The sequence below is a fragment of the Arachis hypogaea genome, chromosome 5, assembly GCF_003086295.3.
Source record: "Arachis hypogaea cultivar Tifrunner chromosome 5, arahy.Tifrunner.gnm2.J5K5, whole genome shotgun sequence".
Taxonomy (NCBI): domain Eukaryota; kingdom Viridiplantae; phylum Streptophyta; class Magnoliopsida; order Fabales; family Fabaceae; genus Arachis; species Arachis hypogaea.
In genome coordinates this window covers 85,148,101-85,166,146 of record NC_092040.1, presented here as the reverse complement: position 1 = coordinate 85,166,146, position 18,046 = coordinate 85,148,101, and the positions used below count along the sequence as shown (strand labels likewise).

General features: G+C 36.9%; 1 protein-coding gene across 1 annotated transcript in view; it reads left to right on the top strand.

Annotated features, from left to right (window-relative positions):
• Nucleotides 1-18,046, top strand: part of LOC112803633 (uncharacterized) — a 33,797-nt gene that overhangs the window by 13,965 nt on the left and 1,786 nt on the right. Inside the window, exons 2-4 of the mRNA XM_072195996.1 lie at nucleotides 16,209-16,764; nucleotides 16,838-16,948; nucleotides 17,061-17,174. Of these exons, the coding sequence (XP_072052097.1) occupies nucleotides 16,209-16,764; nucleotides 16,838-16,948; nucleotides 17,061-17,097 (704 nt within the window). The 3' untranslated portion in view covers nucleotides 17,098-17,174. The remainder of the gene's footprint in view (nucleotides 1-16,208; nucleotides 16,765-16,837; nucleotides 16,949-17,060; nucleotides 17,175-18,046) is intronic.

Sequence of the window (18,046 nt, the reverse complement as noted above, 5' to 3'; positions counted from 1 at the left end):
CCAATTTTATCACTCCCTTCTATGGCAAGCTGTATGTAGGGCATCACCGTTGTCAATGGCTACATCCCATCCTCTTAGTGAAAATGGTCCAAATGCTCTGTCACAGCATGGCTAATCATCTGTCGGTTCTCAATCAGGTTGGAGTAGAATCCAGTGATTCTTTTGCATCTGTCACTAACGCCCAGCCTTCAGGAGTTTGAAGATCGTCACAGTCATTCAATCCCAGAATCCTACTCGGAATACCACAGACAAGGTTAGACTTTCCGGATTCCCATGAATGCCGCCATCAATTCTAGCTTATACCACGAAGATTCTGATTAAGGAATCCAAGAGATATGCGCCCGGTCTAAGGTAGAACGGAAGTGGTTGTCAGTCACGCGCATTCATAGGTGAGAATGATGATGAGTGTTACGGATCATCACATTCATCAAGTTGAAGTGCAATGAATATCTTAGAACACGAATAAATCGAATTGGATAGAAAATAATAGTAATTGCATTGAAACTTGAGGTACAGCAGAGCTCCACACCCTTAATCTATGGTGTGTAGAAACTCCACCGTTGAAAATACATAAGTGAAAGGTTCAGGCATGGCCGAATGGCCAGCCCCCATGTGGTCACAAGACCGAATGATCAAAAGACTACTAATACAATAGTAAACTATCCTATTTATACTAGACTAGCTACTAGGGTTTACAAGAGTAAGTAATTGATGCATAAATCCACTTCCAGGGCCCACTTGGTGTATGTTTGGGCTGAGCTTGATCTATCCACGAGCTGAGGCTTCTCTTGGAGTTGAACGCCAAGTTGTAACGTGTTTTGGGCGTTCAACTCCGGTTCGTGACGTGTTTCTGGCGTTTGACTCCAGACAGCAACATGGAACTGGCGTTGAGCGCCAGTTTACGTCATCTAATCCCGAATAAAGTATGAACTATTATATATTGCTGGAAAGATTTAAATGTCTACTTTCCAACGCCGTTGAGAGCGTGCCATTTGGAGTTTGGTAGCTCTAGAAAATTTATTTTGAGTGCAGGGAGGTCAGATTCCAATAGCATCAGCAGTCCTTTGTCAGCCTCCTTATCAGAGTTTTGCTCAGGCCCCTCAATTTCAGCCAGAAATTACCTGAAATCACAGAAAAACACACAAGCTCATAGTAAAGTCCATAAATGTGAATTTAGCATAAAAACTAATTAAAACATCCCTAAAAGTAACTAGATCATACTAAAAACTACCTAAAAACAATGCTAAAAAGCGTAGAAATTATCCGCTCATCAGCACGCCAGGGAAGGAGCCAAGCACACAAATGGGCGTTGCATGCCAGACCCTGGGTGTGCCACGCTAGTATAACTTTCCAGAGAGATGGATCAAGCACACAGCATGGGTGTGGCACACCAGATCCTGGGCATGCCACGCTAGTTCAATTTTCTAGAGGCAAGAAGGAGATGGAGAAGACCTGGGCGTGCCACTTAGGCTCGAAGGTGTGGCACGCCAGGCTACACAAGTGGTTAAAAAGACCCTGGGCATGCCACGTGAGGTCGAAGGCATGGCACGCCAGGGATGTTTCTGAAGGAGGGCGTGCCACTTGTCGAGCTGGGCGTGGCACGCCAAGCCAGAATCAGAGGAAGGCGGGGCACGCCACTAAAGCGCCAGCCGCACGCTAGCTGGGAGATCACGTTTATTGAACTATGAGTAATTTTCCTTTTCACTTTTTGTATTTTTTTATTTTTAGAACTAGGAGTAGTATAAATAACACGAAGAAGTACTGAGAAAGGGGTTCAAACAGTTAGAAAGCTAAGTGTAGAATAGCTTTTAGATTTACTTTTTACTTCATCATCTTCTTCATCTTGAGTACTTTTCTCTGAGCTATGAGTAGCTAAATTCCCTCTCGTTGAGAGAGGGAGCTCTGTTGTACTTGATGGATTGATGATAACAAATTTCTTCTTCTCTTCATCTTCTCTTTGATTCGCTAGAAGGAATTTCGTTCTTTATGCTTAGTGTTCAATTATCTTGGGAAAGAGATTGAATGCAAAATGGGTTTCATGGGAACCTTGGAAAAGGAATCATAAAACCATGCTAGAAATCCCTTCTCATATTTGAGAATGATATGGGTTTTGGTGTTTGGATATGGTGACATAAAATCCTCCTTCTACTTGGACCTATGATGATGTGTGGTATAATCAGAGACCAAGCATATCTCTCTTCATGAGCAATTAGACCAAGGAATTGGCTATTGCTCAAGATCTGAGAGATTGAGTTACCAAGGGATTGGGACTCAATCAATCATGATTGCCAAGAGGTCAATGAGTTGCATGATTGAAAAGGATATAAGCTGGATTTAATCCAAAGAGACAACATCTCATGATCTCAATGAATTCCCCTATCCTCATCTTTCACCTTCTTTATAGTTTTCTTTTACATTCTGCAATTCCCCATTCCCATTTACATTTATGTCATTTAAACTTCTGCCTTTTACATTCTTGCCATTTATATTTCTGAACTTTATTGCTTTTCTTTACTTTTGAGTCATTTATATATAATTCTGCAACCACAATCTATTCTGTTTAGCTTGAATAATTCACCAATTAATTAAAGTTGCTCAAATCAACCAATCTCTGTGGATATGATCCCACTCCACTGTGGGTTATTACTTGACGATAATTTGGTGCGCTTGCCAAAGAGCGGATTCATAAAATTTTTGTGGGGAGTGAATTCGGAATCATCCTTTATCCAGATTATTGGCAGGATCAGTTTTGAAGTCTCTACCTCTGTTTTCAATACTAAAAAATGAGCCGATTTGAATGGACTCAGAAATGTGAGCAACCTTTTCAAGACTTTGAAAAGTTCCTGAGTCAACCTCCAATCCTTACCTGACTTGTTCAAGCGAAAGAGCTCATATTGTATTTAGCAGTTGTAAATAGTGCCATAGCCTTGGTCTCGTCTGAGAAGATGGGAACGTACAACAACCGATTTACTTTGTTAGCAATGCCCTACAGGGGGTAGAGCTAAACTATCAAAAGATAGAGAAGCTCTCAGATGCCCTTGTTATCACTTCCAGAAGACTCCGACCTTATTTTCAAGCTCAAACCATAAAGGTCCGAAATAATCATCCTATGAAGCACATCTTACAAAAGACGGATACTGCAGGTCAGATGTTATAATAAGAAATAGAGCTGTCCGATTTCGACTTAAGGTATGAAACTCGGACAGCAATCAAATTCTAATATTTAGCTTACTTTGTAACCGAATACACCGAAGTTCATAAAAGTCCTACAACCTGGATGTTATATGCAGATGGATCATCCAATAAAGCTGGAAGTGGAGCAGGACTTATTTTGGAGAACGAAGAAGGAACTTGGATTGAACATTCATTGAAATTTAAGTTTTTAGCCTCCAACAATCAAGTCGAGTATAAAGCCTTACTCGCTGGCTTGATCCTAGGCAAAGAAGTCAGAGGCAGTAAAGTTGATTGTGTTTAGTGATTCTCAAGTAATAACCTCTCAAGTTAATGGGACTTATCAGGATAAATATCCCAACATGAAAAAGTACTTAGAAGAAACACGAGAACAATTAACTCAATTTTCGGAAGCAGAAATCTAACATATAGCTCAGGAATCCAACATCCGAGCTAATGCCCTCTCCAAATTGGCTAGCACTAAGCCAGGGGGCAACAATAGAAGCTTGATCTAGGAAACTATCCACACACCATTAGTAACAAAAGAAGTCGACAAGTCAGATACAATGATTATTTCCAACCCAAGTTTAGGTTGGATGACCCCCATTATCGGATATCTCGAATTTGATATCATCCTGGAAGATAAAAGGGAAGCACAAAACTACACCCTGGTTCACAACGTTCTCTATAGAAGAGGAGTATCTACACCTTTACTAAAGTGCATCCCGACCTCCAAAACTAACACAGTCTTAGAAGGAGTCCACAGCGGCATATGCAGAAATCATCTAGGAGCACGATCACTAGCTAAGAAAGTGATCCAAGTTGGCACCTGCAAAAGAGCTCATTAGTATCACATCACCTTGGCCATTTGAAAAGTGGGTCTTAGATCTCCTCGGCCCATTCCCACAGGTACCTAGACAAGTAAAGTACCTCACAATAGGTACTAATTATTTCACTAAGTATTTCGAGACAGAACCTTTAGCAACTATCATAGCTCAAAGAAAACGAAAGTTTCTCTACAAGAACATTGTCACCCCGTTTGGATTTCCACACTCCATTACCACGGACAATGGAACTCAGTTCACCGACTCAGACTTCAGAAGCTTGGTGGTAAGTCTCAAGATTAAGCACCAGTTTAGGTTAGTAGAACACCCCCAAGCCAATGGACAAGAAGAAGCTGCGAATAAAGTTGTGTTGTTCGGGTTGAAACACCAACTACAAGACGCAAAGGGAGTTTGGGCAGATGAGCTCCCTCAAGTCCTATGGGCATATTAGATAACCCCCCCTTATTCAACAATTGGGAAATCTCCTTTTCGACCTTCTTACGGAATAGAAGCCATGATACCTATAAAAGTCAATGAAGAATTTCCAAGGGTTAGATTCTACGACAAAGTAGGAAACATCCAAGCTCAAAAGGAAGAACTTGCTCTCCTACTAGAAGTCCGAGAACAAGCTCGGATAAAAGAGGAAGCATTGAAACAAAGAATGGCCTTAAGGTACAACAAGAAAGTCATTAGAAAAAGTTCTCCACAATTGACCTCATATTAATCCAAAATGACATCAGAACGCCGAAGTCGGGCACGGAAAGTTGGCTACAAACTAGAAAGGACCTTACAAGATCACTGAAGACTTAGAAAAGGGTTACTACAAAGTGTTTGACTTAAAGAAAAACAAGCTCCCAAGGCCATGGCACGCATGAAACCCAAAACGATACTACAGTTAGAAAGCACACCTTGCTCCCTGATGTGCTCTTTTTTCTGACTTCATGGTTTTTCTCGAGAAGGGTTTTCCTGGAGGGAGTTTTAATGATTTTTCATTGCCCGACCTAATTTAAGGTCGGCAAGATGATTTTCGGGGTTTTTTTAGCTTAAATTAGTGCGTTTAAAAGGGAAATTTTTATAGAAAATGAATTATCATTAATAAGTAAACGATGATTTACATAAGTTTTGTTGCTACCAAGAGTTTTCCATTAACCCTTAACCCTAAACCCCGAAAATCATTGCCCGACCTAATTTAAGGTCGGCAAGATGAAATAATAAGGTATAAATTAGTGTAAGAAGTTATATAAGCAGATCGTGGTCCGACCTCATTGAAACATAAAGGGTTGGGCCTAACACGAATCACAAAAGTAGTTTGTTAAAATCGACTACTTAAAGTTGGAGCATAATTAATTAAAGGAAATAGCATTGATGAGCGGATATCTTATACGCTTTTTGGCATATAGTTTTCTTGGTTTTCCTTTCTTCAAATTTGAATTATTCTTGGTTATTTTCCTTGTTTGATTTAAAAAATTTTAAGTTTGGTGTCTTTTAGTGTTTTTCTTTGTCAAAATTTCGAGAATTGTGTTTTTAATTTCAAAAATTTTAAGTTTGGTGTCCTTTATGTGTTCTTTATTTTCTTTAAAATTTTTGAATTGTTCTTGAGTGTTCTTTCTTGGTATTCTAGTTGTTCTTGTTTCTTTTCTTGTTTTGACCTAAAAAATTTTAAGTTTGGTGTCTTTAGATATTTTTCCTTCAATTTTCGAAAATTTAGTATCTTAGATCTAAAAATTTTAAATTTGGTATCTTTTGGTTGTTTTTCTCTTTCATCATTAATTCAAAAAATTAAAAAATATCTTTACTATCTTTATTTAAAAATTATTTTCGAAAATTTCAACCAAAACTTCAAATTTTAATTTCAAAATCATTATCTTATATTATCTTAATTTCAAAAATCATATTTCAAATCTTATCTTTTTATATCTTATTATACCTTTCTTTTAATTTGATTCTTTCTTATCTTATCTTTCTTTTAAATTTTAAAATTCAAAACTTTTTCAAATTTTATCTTATCTTTTGTTATCTTTCATTAAGTTTCAAATTATTATTTTATCTTTTCTTAAATTTGAATTTCAAAATCAAATCTTTTCAAAAATCAAATCTTTTTCAAATCTTTATCTTATCTTGTTTTATATTTCAAATTTTAAAGTAGAGAATTCTTGAAATGTTGAGATGAAGAAAATGAAGAATCTGAAGAAAGGAGAGGGATGAACAAGAACATTTTCGAAGAAGCAAAAAAAGAAGAAAGAGAAAGAGTTTGGATATTTAGAAAACACTATGGACAAAGAAGTAATTCCACACCCTCTCATTAATGGGGAAGGTTACCAAGGTAACCGTAGAGTAACGTGCAGAATTATGAAAAGACGTAACGCCTCACATTTTAAATCACGTCGAGCACCCGATCTAGCTCCAAGGAAGGTGGTTTGCCCGATCTGGTATCTTAAATCTACAAAAAACCAGTCTTACCTTCAAATACTTGAATCCGAGCTAGTGAAAGCTTGGACTCAAGCATGGAACACTGTTCATACCCTGGTCCATTTTTCAAAATGAATAAAGGTCCATTCAAGAGACTTGGCCTCATCTACACCTACCAAACCTCCCAGAGGTCGGGCGCGACGACAACAGTTCAACCCTATTTATCTAACTAAGTAACTAACTCCTAAGATATCTCTCCTTTATCTATAAGGGAGATCTCTTTCCTAGTAAAAGAGAACGGTTATCCACCATCAAAGGTGGAACTACACTAAAAGTCTACTATAAATACACTGACATCTTCAGGTATATTCAGAATCTAATCTACTAAAAACCTACTTTAAACCCTTGCTAACTTAAGCATCAACGTTCTTTAGAGGTACCACCCCCACCTTCTCACGAGGAACTCAGACAGGAGCACCTTAGCACCAACATAAATTGGACGTTGTTCCAAAAGGAGTCTGGACCTCATGTTCAGGAAAAAAAATAATCCCGTTTCGTGTAACCTTTGAAATAGTTATAATGACAGTTATAACCGCTATAAATAAAAATATGAACAGTTGTGGTTTACCAATTTTTTTTTTTATAGTAATGTGTAGATTTTTTTTTGGTTTAATTATTCTTTTGGTCCCTATACTTTTGCAAACTTTTTAATTAGGTCCCTATACTTTTTTTCCTTTTAATTGAGTCCTTGCAGTAAATTTTATTTTTTATTAGGTCCCTATATTTTTTTTCTTTTATTTGGGTCTCTGTACTATTTTTTTAAATTAGATTCTTATATAATTAAACCAATTACTATTAAGAGGACCTAATTGAAAAAAAAATTGGTACAGAAACCTAATTAAAAGAGAAAAAAGTATAGAAACCTAATTAAAAATTTCGCAAAACTATAAAAACCAACAGAATAATTAAACTTTTTCTTTTGTAATTCTCTTCCTTTATGTGCAAGTATTATTATTATTATTATTGTTAGAAAGAAAATATCCTTTTCGATATTTTCCTGGAATGTTGAGTTATTATTATTATTATTATTATTATAATTAACAACCCAAGTGATCCAGACCAAAACAAAAATTAAAGAACAGGCGAAAAGGAAAGAACAGGGTGGTCTCCACTTTCCTTATCATTATTAATTATTACTAATAATTATACTGAAAAATCAGCTAAGATGACACTTTTCACGTATCATGGTATACAAGGTGCATCACGCACTTGGTTTTGGCCACACCCATAAATGTGGCTAAAAGTAGTGTGGTGAAATGTATTAACCACATTTTTTTCAAGAGGTGTATTTAGTCACATGTTATTTTGACAAGGTGTATAGTGCATTGATCTTAAATTCTTAGTCGACATTGACACCACGATCGTGTGATTTAAAATAGGCGAAAATATCCTAAAGTTAGAAAAATGACTATTGGAGATCAATATAATGTTCACTAATGAATATAAAGTGGAAGTCTGGCTTAGACAAGAGGCTTTAGAATCCACTAACAAGGATCATTTAATTTAGATTCAGACTATTTTCTGGCAAATTTATTGAAATTAAAATGCAGATTAAAACGGCGTGCTACACTATCTTGTGTGGGAATTAGCATATGACTTTCTACCATGCATCTGTATTCAAGTTATAGCCAATGATCCAACCAACCCCCCTCCTTTTCTTAAATTTCCTGTGGGTCATATCGAATTTTGCATCTTGTGAGAAAGGTAGCTAGATTAAGTGTACTTGCTAATATGCCATAATGGGAAATAATGAAGTCATTAATTTGTAATGGAAAAATTCGTTAGGGCTAAACCACAAAAGATGTTCTCTAGAACTAGCTTTTAATTTCATTAAAGACAAGTATTTACAAAATATTTTACAATATAATAAAAATAATCAAAAAATACATTTTTGTAAAATATCAAATGATTTATGTATTTGATATGTCATTTCTGTATTTAATTTAAAATTTTTAAAAATATTTAAAAATGCATGTAAAAAATAACTAAGATTTGGTCCTTAACTTTTTTCATTCTTTAAAAATAATTTTGGCCATTTAAAGTAAAATCTGTAAAAAAAAAATTCAATTATAATAAAATTTAATAATTTACAATACTTTTGGTGGTTTATTCTTTTCTAAGCTATTGTAATCTATCTATATCTACATGTCATGTAAGATTGTGGAAATAGATGTCCAGCGAATTTGAATAGCTGGCATTCCAATCCAAATTGATATTTTTCTATTAGTATTTATTTTTGTTGGGGCTTTATTAACCAGTGAGGATCTAGTGTCCAATAAAGGCAGCTATATTAATATTCATGGTTTGCATTGCAACGAACAATGATATATAAGGGATAGGGGAAAAAGACAAAGAGGATGAGTGGGACTGGGACTACGTGTCTGGTTGTCCCCTTAATTAAGATCTCAAAGTAAAGTAACACCAAAGGTTTGTGGATGGTTTTTCTCAACTCAACTGGAAGAACTAATTGGTAATTGGTAATCAACATTATATTATTATGAGGATACATAAAATGATGCCCTGCATCAATGCCATTATTTTACCTACTTTTGTTTTTCATTTTTTGTTTTTTCAATTTTAAGGTATGTATTGTTTCAAAGGTTAATTATTTAAAATTTTATCAGAGTTCTGCGATAAATTTATGCGTAAACCTCATAAATTTTTTTATAGTTATGTTACATATACAAATTTTTTTGGCTTATAAATCCTACAAGTTAAGCTAAATTCAACAAAAACTACTCTCACTCAACTCAAACGTGTTAAACACGCACGTCACTCAATCAGTTCCAAAGCGCGCTACTCACCATTATGAATGACTCTTCTTCTTCTTTCTCAATCAAAACTCCAACCGTCGACATTCAAAGCACATTTTAAACTCTGAAAAAACGTTCAAACTCCTCACCAACAGTCGATGAAATCAACTAGCAAACATCAAAATCTCCATAAAAAAATAACAAAAAGAAAGAAGAAACATTATTTAAGGTACTGTGTCACTAATCTTCTAGGTTTTTCAGATTTTTCTTTCTGATTTTAAAAATGAAGCATTATATCGTCGTATTTCTCTTTTATTATTCATTATATGTTCTTAGTTTAAAGTAGATATTAAGGTTCAGGTGAAATTACACAAGTTGGTTATACTGGTTTACGTACTCTTAGCAAATGGTTTAACGTGCTTTTTCATCTGTTTTTGTGCATGTTTATATGTTTGAAAGTGAGTTTGTATACATAGTGAAATTTGTACTATATTTCAAGTGAATTCATATTTGGGTGTATATGGTCAATTTTTTGGTGTATATCATCCAATTACATATATATATATCATCGAATTCGAATTTGACTGGTGCTTCTAGTGAAATTTTAACCTTAAATATCATTTTGAACTCAAATTATATTATGCAATTTTAAAAAAATGTAGGTGTATGTATCTGGTATATATATCAAGAGTATTCAAGTGTAACGGGTGCTGTTGTACTTGTATTTTAGCTTGTAGTGTCATTGTATGCATGTTTAGTGTAAGAACCAGATTTTTCACGGATAAAATCATTTAAATACCCAAATTAAATTCCGGAAAGTTAGGATGAGAATTTGGAGATTTAAATATGATTTTTAGACCCAGTAGGTCCTTTTGAGTCAGAAAAAGTGTTTTCTACAAAAAACCGTAAAAAACCGTAAACCGACAGTTAAACCGGTTCAAGTCTGTTCGGTACCGCACGAAAAAAGTGGAAACAAGTCAAAAACTTTAGAAAAACATTAGAAATGGAAAACCGAGCTTTAGTGTTAAAGATTTGGCCCAAAGTTGGACCAAACGGACTAAAAACGCCAACGGGTTGGACCGGGCCCAAGTTAGGCTCAAGCCCAACATATATAAGGGTTCATTAATGAACCAACTCAGCATAACACAATCACAAACACACACACACCAGCTGAAAGGGGAGAAGCCGAAGAAACCCCCATGAGCACTATTCATTTTCTTCTTCCCAAGCTCATATCTTGAGCTATAGAGCTCCGATCGCCGCACCGTTTGCGACTACACGTTCCTTGTGAAGAGCTCTACAAAACCCATAGAATAAAGTAGTGAGGTAATGAAGAGAGAACTTTTGCATGGTCTAGAATTCAAAATAAATTCCTGTTGCAAGTATAGCTTCTAAACTAACAAAAGTCCGTTCTTACAAACGTTTTGGTTGTCACGAGTAACAAACCCCTTATAAAATAGATAACCGAAGTATTTAAACCTCGGGTAATCTTCTCAAGGAATTTCATGGAGATATGTTCTTATTATTGGTTATGAGTCTTATAAATTGGGAGTTTTGAAAGTAAGGAACAAGTATGTTAAATGATAAGAAAAATAAAAAGTAATGATAAAATAAACTCTTGGTGAGTTATTAGAATCGAAATTTCTATCCTAGTTATCCTTATCAGGTGTGATGAGAATTGGATTTTGATCCCACTTAGTTATCCTTTATTAAACAAGGGAAGGTCAAGTGGACTATTTAGCTTGATCCTCAAGTCCTAGTCAATCCCTATGGGAAGACTAGCTTTAGAGTGATCTAGATCAATTAGAATTTGTCCATTACAATCACTGCTGAGTTTGACAACTCAAGTATTACCAATTACCTAACCAAAGCCAAAAGGGGAAAAATCCAAATTATTTATATAAATAAAAGAAAACAATCATGGGTCTGAAATACCTCAAATTATATTAAATAAGGAAATCAATTTTAACATGGAATTCATAAATTAAAGTGGAAAAGTAAATAAAAGGAACATTGATCCTGTGATGAAAAAACAATCCCAATAAGATAAATCCTAATCCTAATCCTAATTTCTAAGAGAGAGGAGAGAACCTCTCTCTCTAAAAACTACATCTAAACTATGTAAAGTGTGTATTATGAATGAATGATGATGAATTAATGGATTCTCCCACTTTATAGCCTTTAATCTGTGTTTTCTAGGCCGAGAACTGGGTCAGAAATAGTCCAGAAATCGCTGATTGTGAAATCTGGTTCGTACAGGTCGCGGCAAAGTGACGCGGAGGCGTCATCCACGCGTTTGCATGGACTGAGATTTTGTAAATGCGATGTGGGCGCGTCATCCACGCGTTCGCATTTCCTAAATTTGGAGAAGCTGTGGCAAATTATATATCGTTGCGAAACCCCGGATTTTAGCTTTTCTACACAACTAAAACCATCTCATTTGGACGTCTGTAGCTCAAGTTATGACCATTTGAGTGCGAAGAGGTCAGGCTGGATAGCTTAGTAGTTTCTTCAACTTCTTGTATTCCTTCCACTTTTGCATGCTTCATTTCCATCCTCTGAGCCATTCATGCCCTGTAATCCCTGAAATCACTTAACACACATATCACGGCATCTAATGGTAATTAGAGAGGATTAATATTAGCAAATATAAGGCCAAAGAAGCATGTTTTCAATCATAGCACAAAATCCGGAAGGAAAACGTAAACTTATGCAATTAGTATGAATAAGTGTATGAAAGGTTGATAAAATCCATTCAATTGAGCACAAGATAAACCATAAAATAGTGGTTTATCAACCTCCCCACACTTAAACATTAGCATGTCCTCATGCTAAGCTCAAAAGAAGCTATAAAGGAGTGAAGAAGAATGATAGAATGTATGAAATGCAACCTATCTATGTGAATGCAACTACATGCTAAAATAATTCTACATACGTGGTGAAAAAGTAAATAAATATTTCAAGAACAATTATGAACTGAATTTCACTAATTCAAATCACAAAATGCAATACAAATAACTTGCAAGAAGAAGATAGCTCATGAAAGCAGGGAACATAGAATTAAGCACTGAACCCTTACTGGTAATGTATATCATTCTAACTCTCAAGTGTCTAGGGCCAATTAAGTCTCATAGAATTAAGTCTAACCCTTACTTGCTCTTCATCTAACAATCAACAAAAATTAATGCACAGATACACATATCAAGAGGTCTTTTAAGGGTTGTAATGGGGTTAGGGTCAAGGTAGGATTGTATTTGGTCAAGTGGACTAAAATATGAATCCTTAATTAACTTAAACTTTCCACCTATCTTAGGACAATCCATGTAATCATAATATAAAATCAATAACTACCCATTAACTGTGTTTACTACATATTTATGCATTCCAAGTTTTGAGTACAATACATGTGCATTGCTATCACCATTTACTTTGGGGCATTTTGTCCCCTTTTTATTTTTTGCTCTTTTTTTTCTTTTCTTAAAATTTTTTTTAATGCATATGATTAAGGTATTGAATGCATAAACATGTTCTTAACATTTTTCGTATTTTCACAAAAAGTGCAACATACTGAATTCCCAAACCAAACGTTTCCAAACCCACTTTCCCCACACTTAATTCATGAGCACTTTCACTAGTCTAAGCTAATCAAGGATTCAAATTAAGGACATTATTGTTTTTCGCTTAGAGTTAGTGATGAGCTAAAGTAAAAAACAAAGGGGTAAAATGACTCAACATTGGTTTGCAAAGGATAATGAAAGGTAAGGCCATATAGGTATGTAAGCTCAGTGAAACAAGGCCTCAATCATATAAGTGCATGCATACATCAAATAATGGAAATATAGAATTAAGCAAGACAAAGATCACAATTTTAGAGAAAAAAACACACACCAAAAATAAAATATTGGTTGGTAAAATGTAACCAATCAAGTGGGCTCAAAATCTCACTAGTTTTGTGTGTTCGAGCTCTAAACCATGTTCCAAAATAATATTTCTTCAAACAAGTTTGTCAAAAAGTTTTTAATTTAAATTAGTGAAATACTATAAAAAGTTTCTTGAAAAAGAAAATATTACTTCAACCAAGTAATGGTAATATATGCACAAAATCAAACAAACATGCAAATGCAACAACTAATTTAAACGTTGGTGTTGAGACAGGAAGGTACTAACCCACAAAGATCGGTATCGACCTCCCAACACTTGAAAATTGCACCGTCCTCGGTGCATGCAATGCTGTACAGGTGAGCGGGGGTTGTGGTTCCTCAACTGGTGCTCGTTGTAGAGTCTTTCTCTTTACCCTTCCTGGTGGCCATCCTAAAAAGGGAGAAGAGAAAGGGACATGAAGTCAAAGGTATAGAGCAAGGAAAATGGCAATACGAGTAATAATCATGCCAAAATAAAGAAGAATGTCATTAACACATGTTCGCGATTCCATGAAATTAGGACATCAGTGGAAACATAGCACGATAAATTAAGGCAATTAAATGCAAGATGTTTATTGGCATGCTGACAAAGGCATGAGTAGCATAAATTAAGCATTAAAAGCCTTACTTAATTATTAGTCATGAGAAACTAACAATAACATTTGTATTGACAATTATATTTAATTAATAAAATATTGGAAAGGGTTTTGTGAAAAACAGGCGTTAGAGTAGAATGATAGAATATTGAAAAATGCACAATGCCATATGGGCTTTTTCACAAACACTTAGTATGCATGTTTAATATGATAGGGGAAGAATGAATTTGGAACATGCAAGCATTCCAAGTAATACGAATTGTCAAACAACTCCATAATAATCCACAAGTAATAGTGAAAGACCTAAATAATGTTCCAACACCAACATAAAAATGCATGAAAATAAAAAAGAAAGGAGAAAGAAGGAAGAAAAAAGAAGGAAGAAGGAGGAAGGGGGAAGAAAGAAATAAGAGAGGAAAAGAAAAAGTAGGATTTAGGGAAGAAAAAGATAAGATATTTTGGCAGATTAAGATAAGTTGTGCGGTGCAGTCGACGCGGACGCGTGAGTGACGCGTTCGCGCGGATAGCGCTTCTATGAAATGACGCGGTCGCGTTATCCACGCGGTCGCGTGGATCAATTTGTGCCATTAGCGCGAGGGCAGCCTCGCGGTCGAGCAACTCTCTATTTGAAATTCAAATTGCCAAATCTTTGGGTGACGCAGTTGCGTGGTTGACGCGATCGCGTGGATGGCCTAAATTTGAAAACAACACGGACGCGTGGGGCATGCGTACGCGTGGCAGGGCTTGTGCTGCTAGCACGAGTCCATCCCAATTCTAGCTCAACTTTTAGCCATACACACTTATACGTTGATTTACAAGGCATGCGTTTGCGTGGGTGACGCAGACGCATTGGAGGCATTTTGCCCACTTTGACGCAGACGCGTCATCGATGCGGTCGCGTGGACCAATTTGTGCCAAAGGCACGCCTCCACCCACGCTCTCGCGTGACTCTCTGTTCACTTTTTTTTCTTCCCAACGCACCTATGACGCGGACGCGTCAATGACGCTGTCGCGTCGCGTGCAAAATTTTTTTCAAACAGTATACAGAAGGCAAAATGCAATGAATGTTATGCACAACTCCAGGTTCAATTAGAATTCAAAAACAGACTAAAATGGAAAAAGAACGATCATACAATGGTGGGTTGTCTCCCACCTAGCACTTTTAGTTAAAGTCCTTAAGTTGGACATTTGATGAGCTTTCTATTATGGTGGCTTGTACTTGAATTCATCCAGAAATCTCTACCAGTGTTTGGAATGCCAGCATCCTCCGGGGTCCCAAACAAGGCATGTGAAGCCTTTGAGCAGTTTCAAACAGGTTTTCAGGCTCCCGTGGTGTTCAATGTCAGAAGAGATTCCAGGATCCCAAACTTTGCTTTTACACCCATTTTTGTCTTGATCTGCATTTTTTCAGTCGGGTGGTGAGTAATCTGAATCTTCACTGTAGTGACCAAACAGCTTTCGAGATCCTTTCAATCGAGCTTGACACCAATCCTTGCACCTCAAATTGAAGTGTGAAACCTCATTGAATCTTGCATACCAGCTCTGAGTGCGAGTCATTTCCCTTTTGCTCTTAAAACCACAAAGAGCTCTAAGCTGGCCATCTGTTTCAAGCAAACCATATTCAAGTGGAAAATTGAAGATAAAGGTTAAGGATTTTACCCACTTGAAGTTTGTGTTGGGTGGTAATGGCCTTGGGATAGGTATTTTCTGTGGTTCTGCAAGCTCTACTCCCTTGTGGTCTTCTGTGAATTCCTCCACTTCTTTGCAAATTTCTTTCATTTCAACCATGTCTTGATCAAAGTCTTCGATATCTTCCTCATCACTTAAGTCATAACTAGGAGGTTGAGAAAAGTCTACCTCTGCATCATCTTTGTAAGACCCAGAATCTTTGAAAAGTCTTATTATGAGCAAGTCTCAAATCCTACAGTTATTTATAGCCTTAATTTCAGAGATTATTTTATTATAGATAATTAAGGCAAGTTTTGATTTATTGGATTTGAGATAAGTTATGATTATTATCCAATTTTATAATTATTGGATTATTTTCTATATTTAAAGTATAAAGTTGATAGTTATGAAATAATAAAGATTTTATATGATTTGGATTAAATAAGTAATGTTTTAAATATTAATATTGCTACTTTGGAAAATAAAGGGTTTAATTATATTACTTCTAATTATTTTGATTTGGGCATTTTACGAAAAATAATTTGTATGATTGATGAGCAAATAGTATTTTTATACACTATTATTGTTGGATTAGAACTCATTTCTAATTACTATATTATCCCTATTTTTAAGTGAAATTACTATATTGCCCCTAACCCTAAGTTTCAAAAATGAAACCCTAATCCTTATAACCCAGCCGCCACACTCAATCTGTCTTCCTTCCCTCTTTCATTCATGCCACACACGGTTTCCCTTTTGTTTTCATGAAAGAAAGAAAAGAGAAGCAGAAAGGGAGAGATTGAGGAGAGCTGCGATCATGGGGTAGGGATGGGCCGCGCTACTGGCGCCGGTCACCTCGCCGCCGCGCCACCGCGTCCTGCCGTCGGATCCATCCCGCTGTTGCCACCAGCGCCGAAGAGAGGGGTTGTCTCCGGGAAAGGAGGGCGCCGACGGTGCCGTTCAGGGTAGAAGGAAGCGTCGTGCGAGGGGCAGAGGAGGAGGGAGCCTCTGTAGCGCCGCCACCGCGCTATTGCCGTCGCGGGAGAAGCTTCGTGCATCGCCGTCGCTCCCTGGCACCACCGAAGAAGCCGCCGACGTTCGTGCCCCGCCACGCCTCGCCGCCAGTGCCATTGCACCATCGATGGAGGAGAGGGGGGAGAACGCTCGCGAGGAGCTACTGCAGAGGCCAGCGCCAGCGTTGTCCGCGCCGCCTGAGGAAGCCGCTGCCGCCAACGAGCTGCTGCCGCCCTGCCTGGTTCCGTGTTGACTCACGCCGTCATGCCTGGCCTCCGGAACCACACCGGAGTTTCTGCCCATTTCTGTCGCCGGAGAACCTTGCTGCCGTCGCCGGAGAACTCTTCCGGTAAGGGCTTTATTTGAGGTTTCTGTCCTTTTTGAATTCCGAGGTTTCTATGGTCACTGCCTGTTGGTTTCAGTCGTCGTGATTGGAATTCGTCGCCGCTGCCGCTTGAGGTGGCTGCCGGGCTGCCGCCGAGCCGGTTCGGAGACTGCCGCCGTGTCGGTTCAGCCGTTCCTCCTTCGGTTCGGTAAGCGTTTTTGATTTGAAAGCCCTTTAGTTACTATTCTGTTATCATACGCTGAGGTTTGTGGCATTAGTTGCTATACAATTGAGTTTCGGTTGTTGTATGTTGCGACTAGAGTTGTTGAGTCTGTTGCAAAAGTGGCTGGGAGCTGAGGTTTTAGTTCCCGTCAGTTCGGTTTGAGGCGGAAAGGACTTGATGAGGCATTTGGGCTATGGTTTTGCGTTTTGAGGTAGGGGCGCTTTCCAAAAACTATGTTTTGTGTATTGGAATTATTACATATGGATACTGATGTGAGATACTGTGTATTTGGTGATTGTATCTGCCTTATGTATTATTTGATTGACTTGAATGATTATGAATGTTGGTTTGGCTGAGTTGTTGTGCGGCTTTGTGAAATATAATATTTTGAAGTGGATTCTTTAAAGATTTGAAATCTGAGTTTAAACCGTTGAGGATTGGTTTGAATTGAGTCAATTATTTCAATAATGTGAAAAGTTGAATGCACTTTTGAATTCAGCCTGGTTTATTTTAATTGATTTGGTTTTGGACAAATGATTTGTTATTGAACCGTTTCTTTAAAGCTTTGGAAATGAGTTATATCGATCGATATTGAGTTGATTTTGAAATGGTATCCTTGAGAAACGCCACTGAGGCGATTGTTGGATTTAGCTTGCTTTAAATTGATTTCTGGTTTTGAGCTGTTGAAAAGGAATGAGAAATGGTTTAGTTGGGACCCGAACCGGGTGGCAAAAGTCCAGGTTTTAGGGGAGGTGCTGCCGAAATTTCTACAAAATCCTACACTTGTTTGTAAGGTTATTTAAAAAGGGTTGGATTTGAGAAATTGTATTATTTGATTCATTAAAAGGATATTTATGTTTTCAAGCTTAATTTATTTAATGAACCTTATACGTTGAGTTCGGCTTATTTAGAACTGAACTATTTTTACCGTTTGAATCACTGAAGGAAAGAATGATGCGTTAATATTGATTTCAATATAAAAAGGAGTTTTTAGTGATTTTTAAAGGAACCTAGACTTTTGATTGAGTAATCAAGTTTGAGACATTTTGGAAGAGTTGGAAAAATGGGTTCCAAAAAGAAACC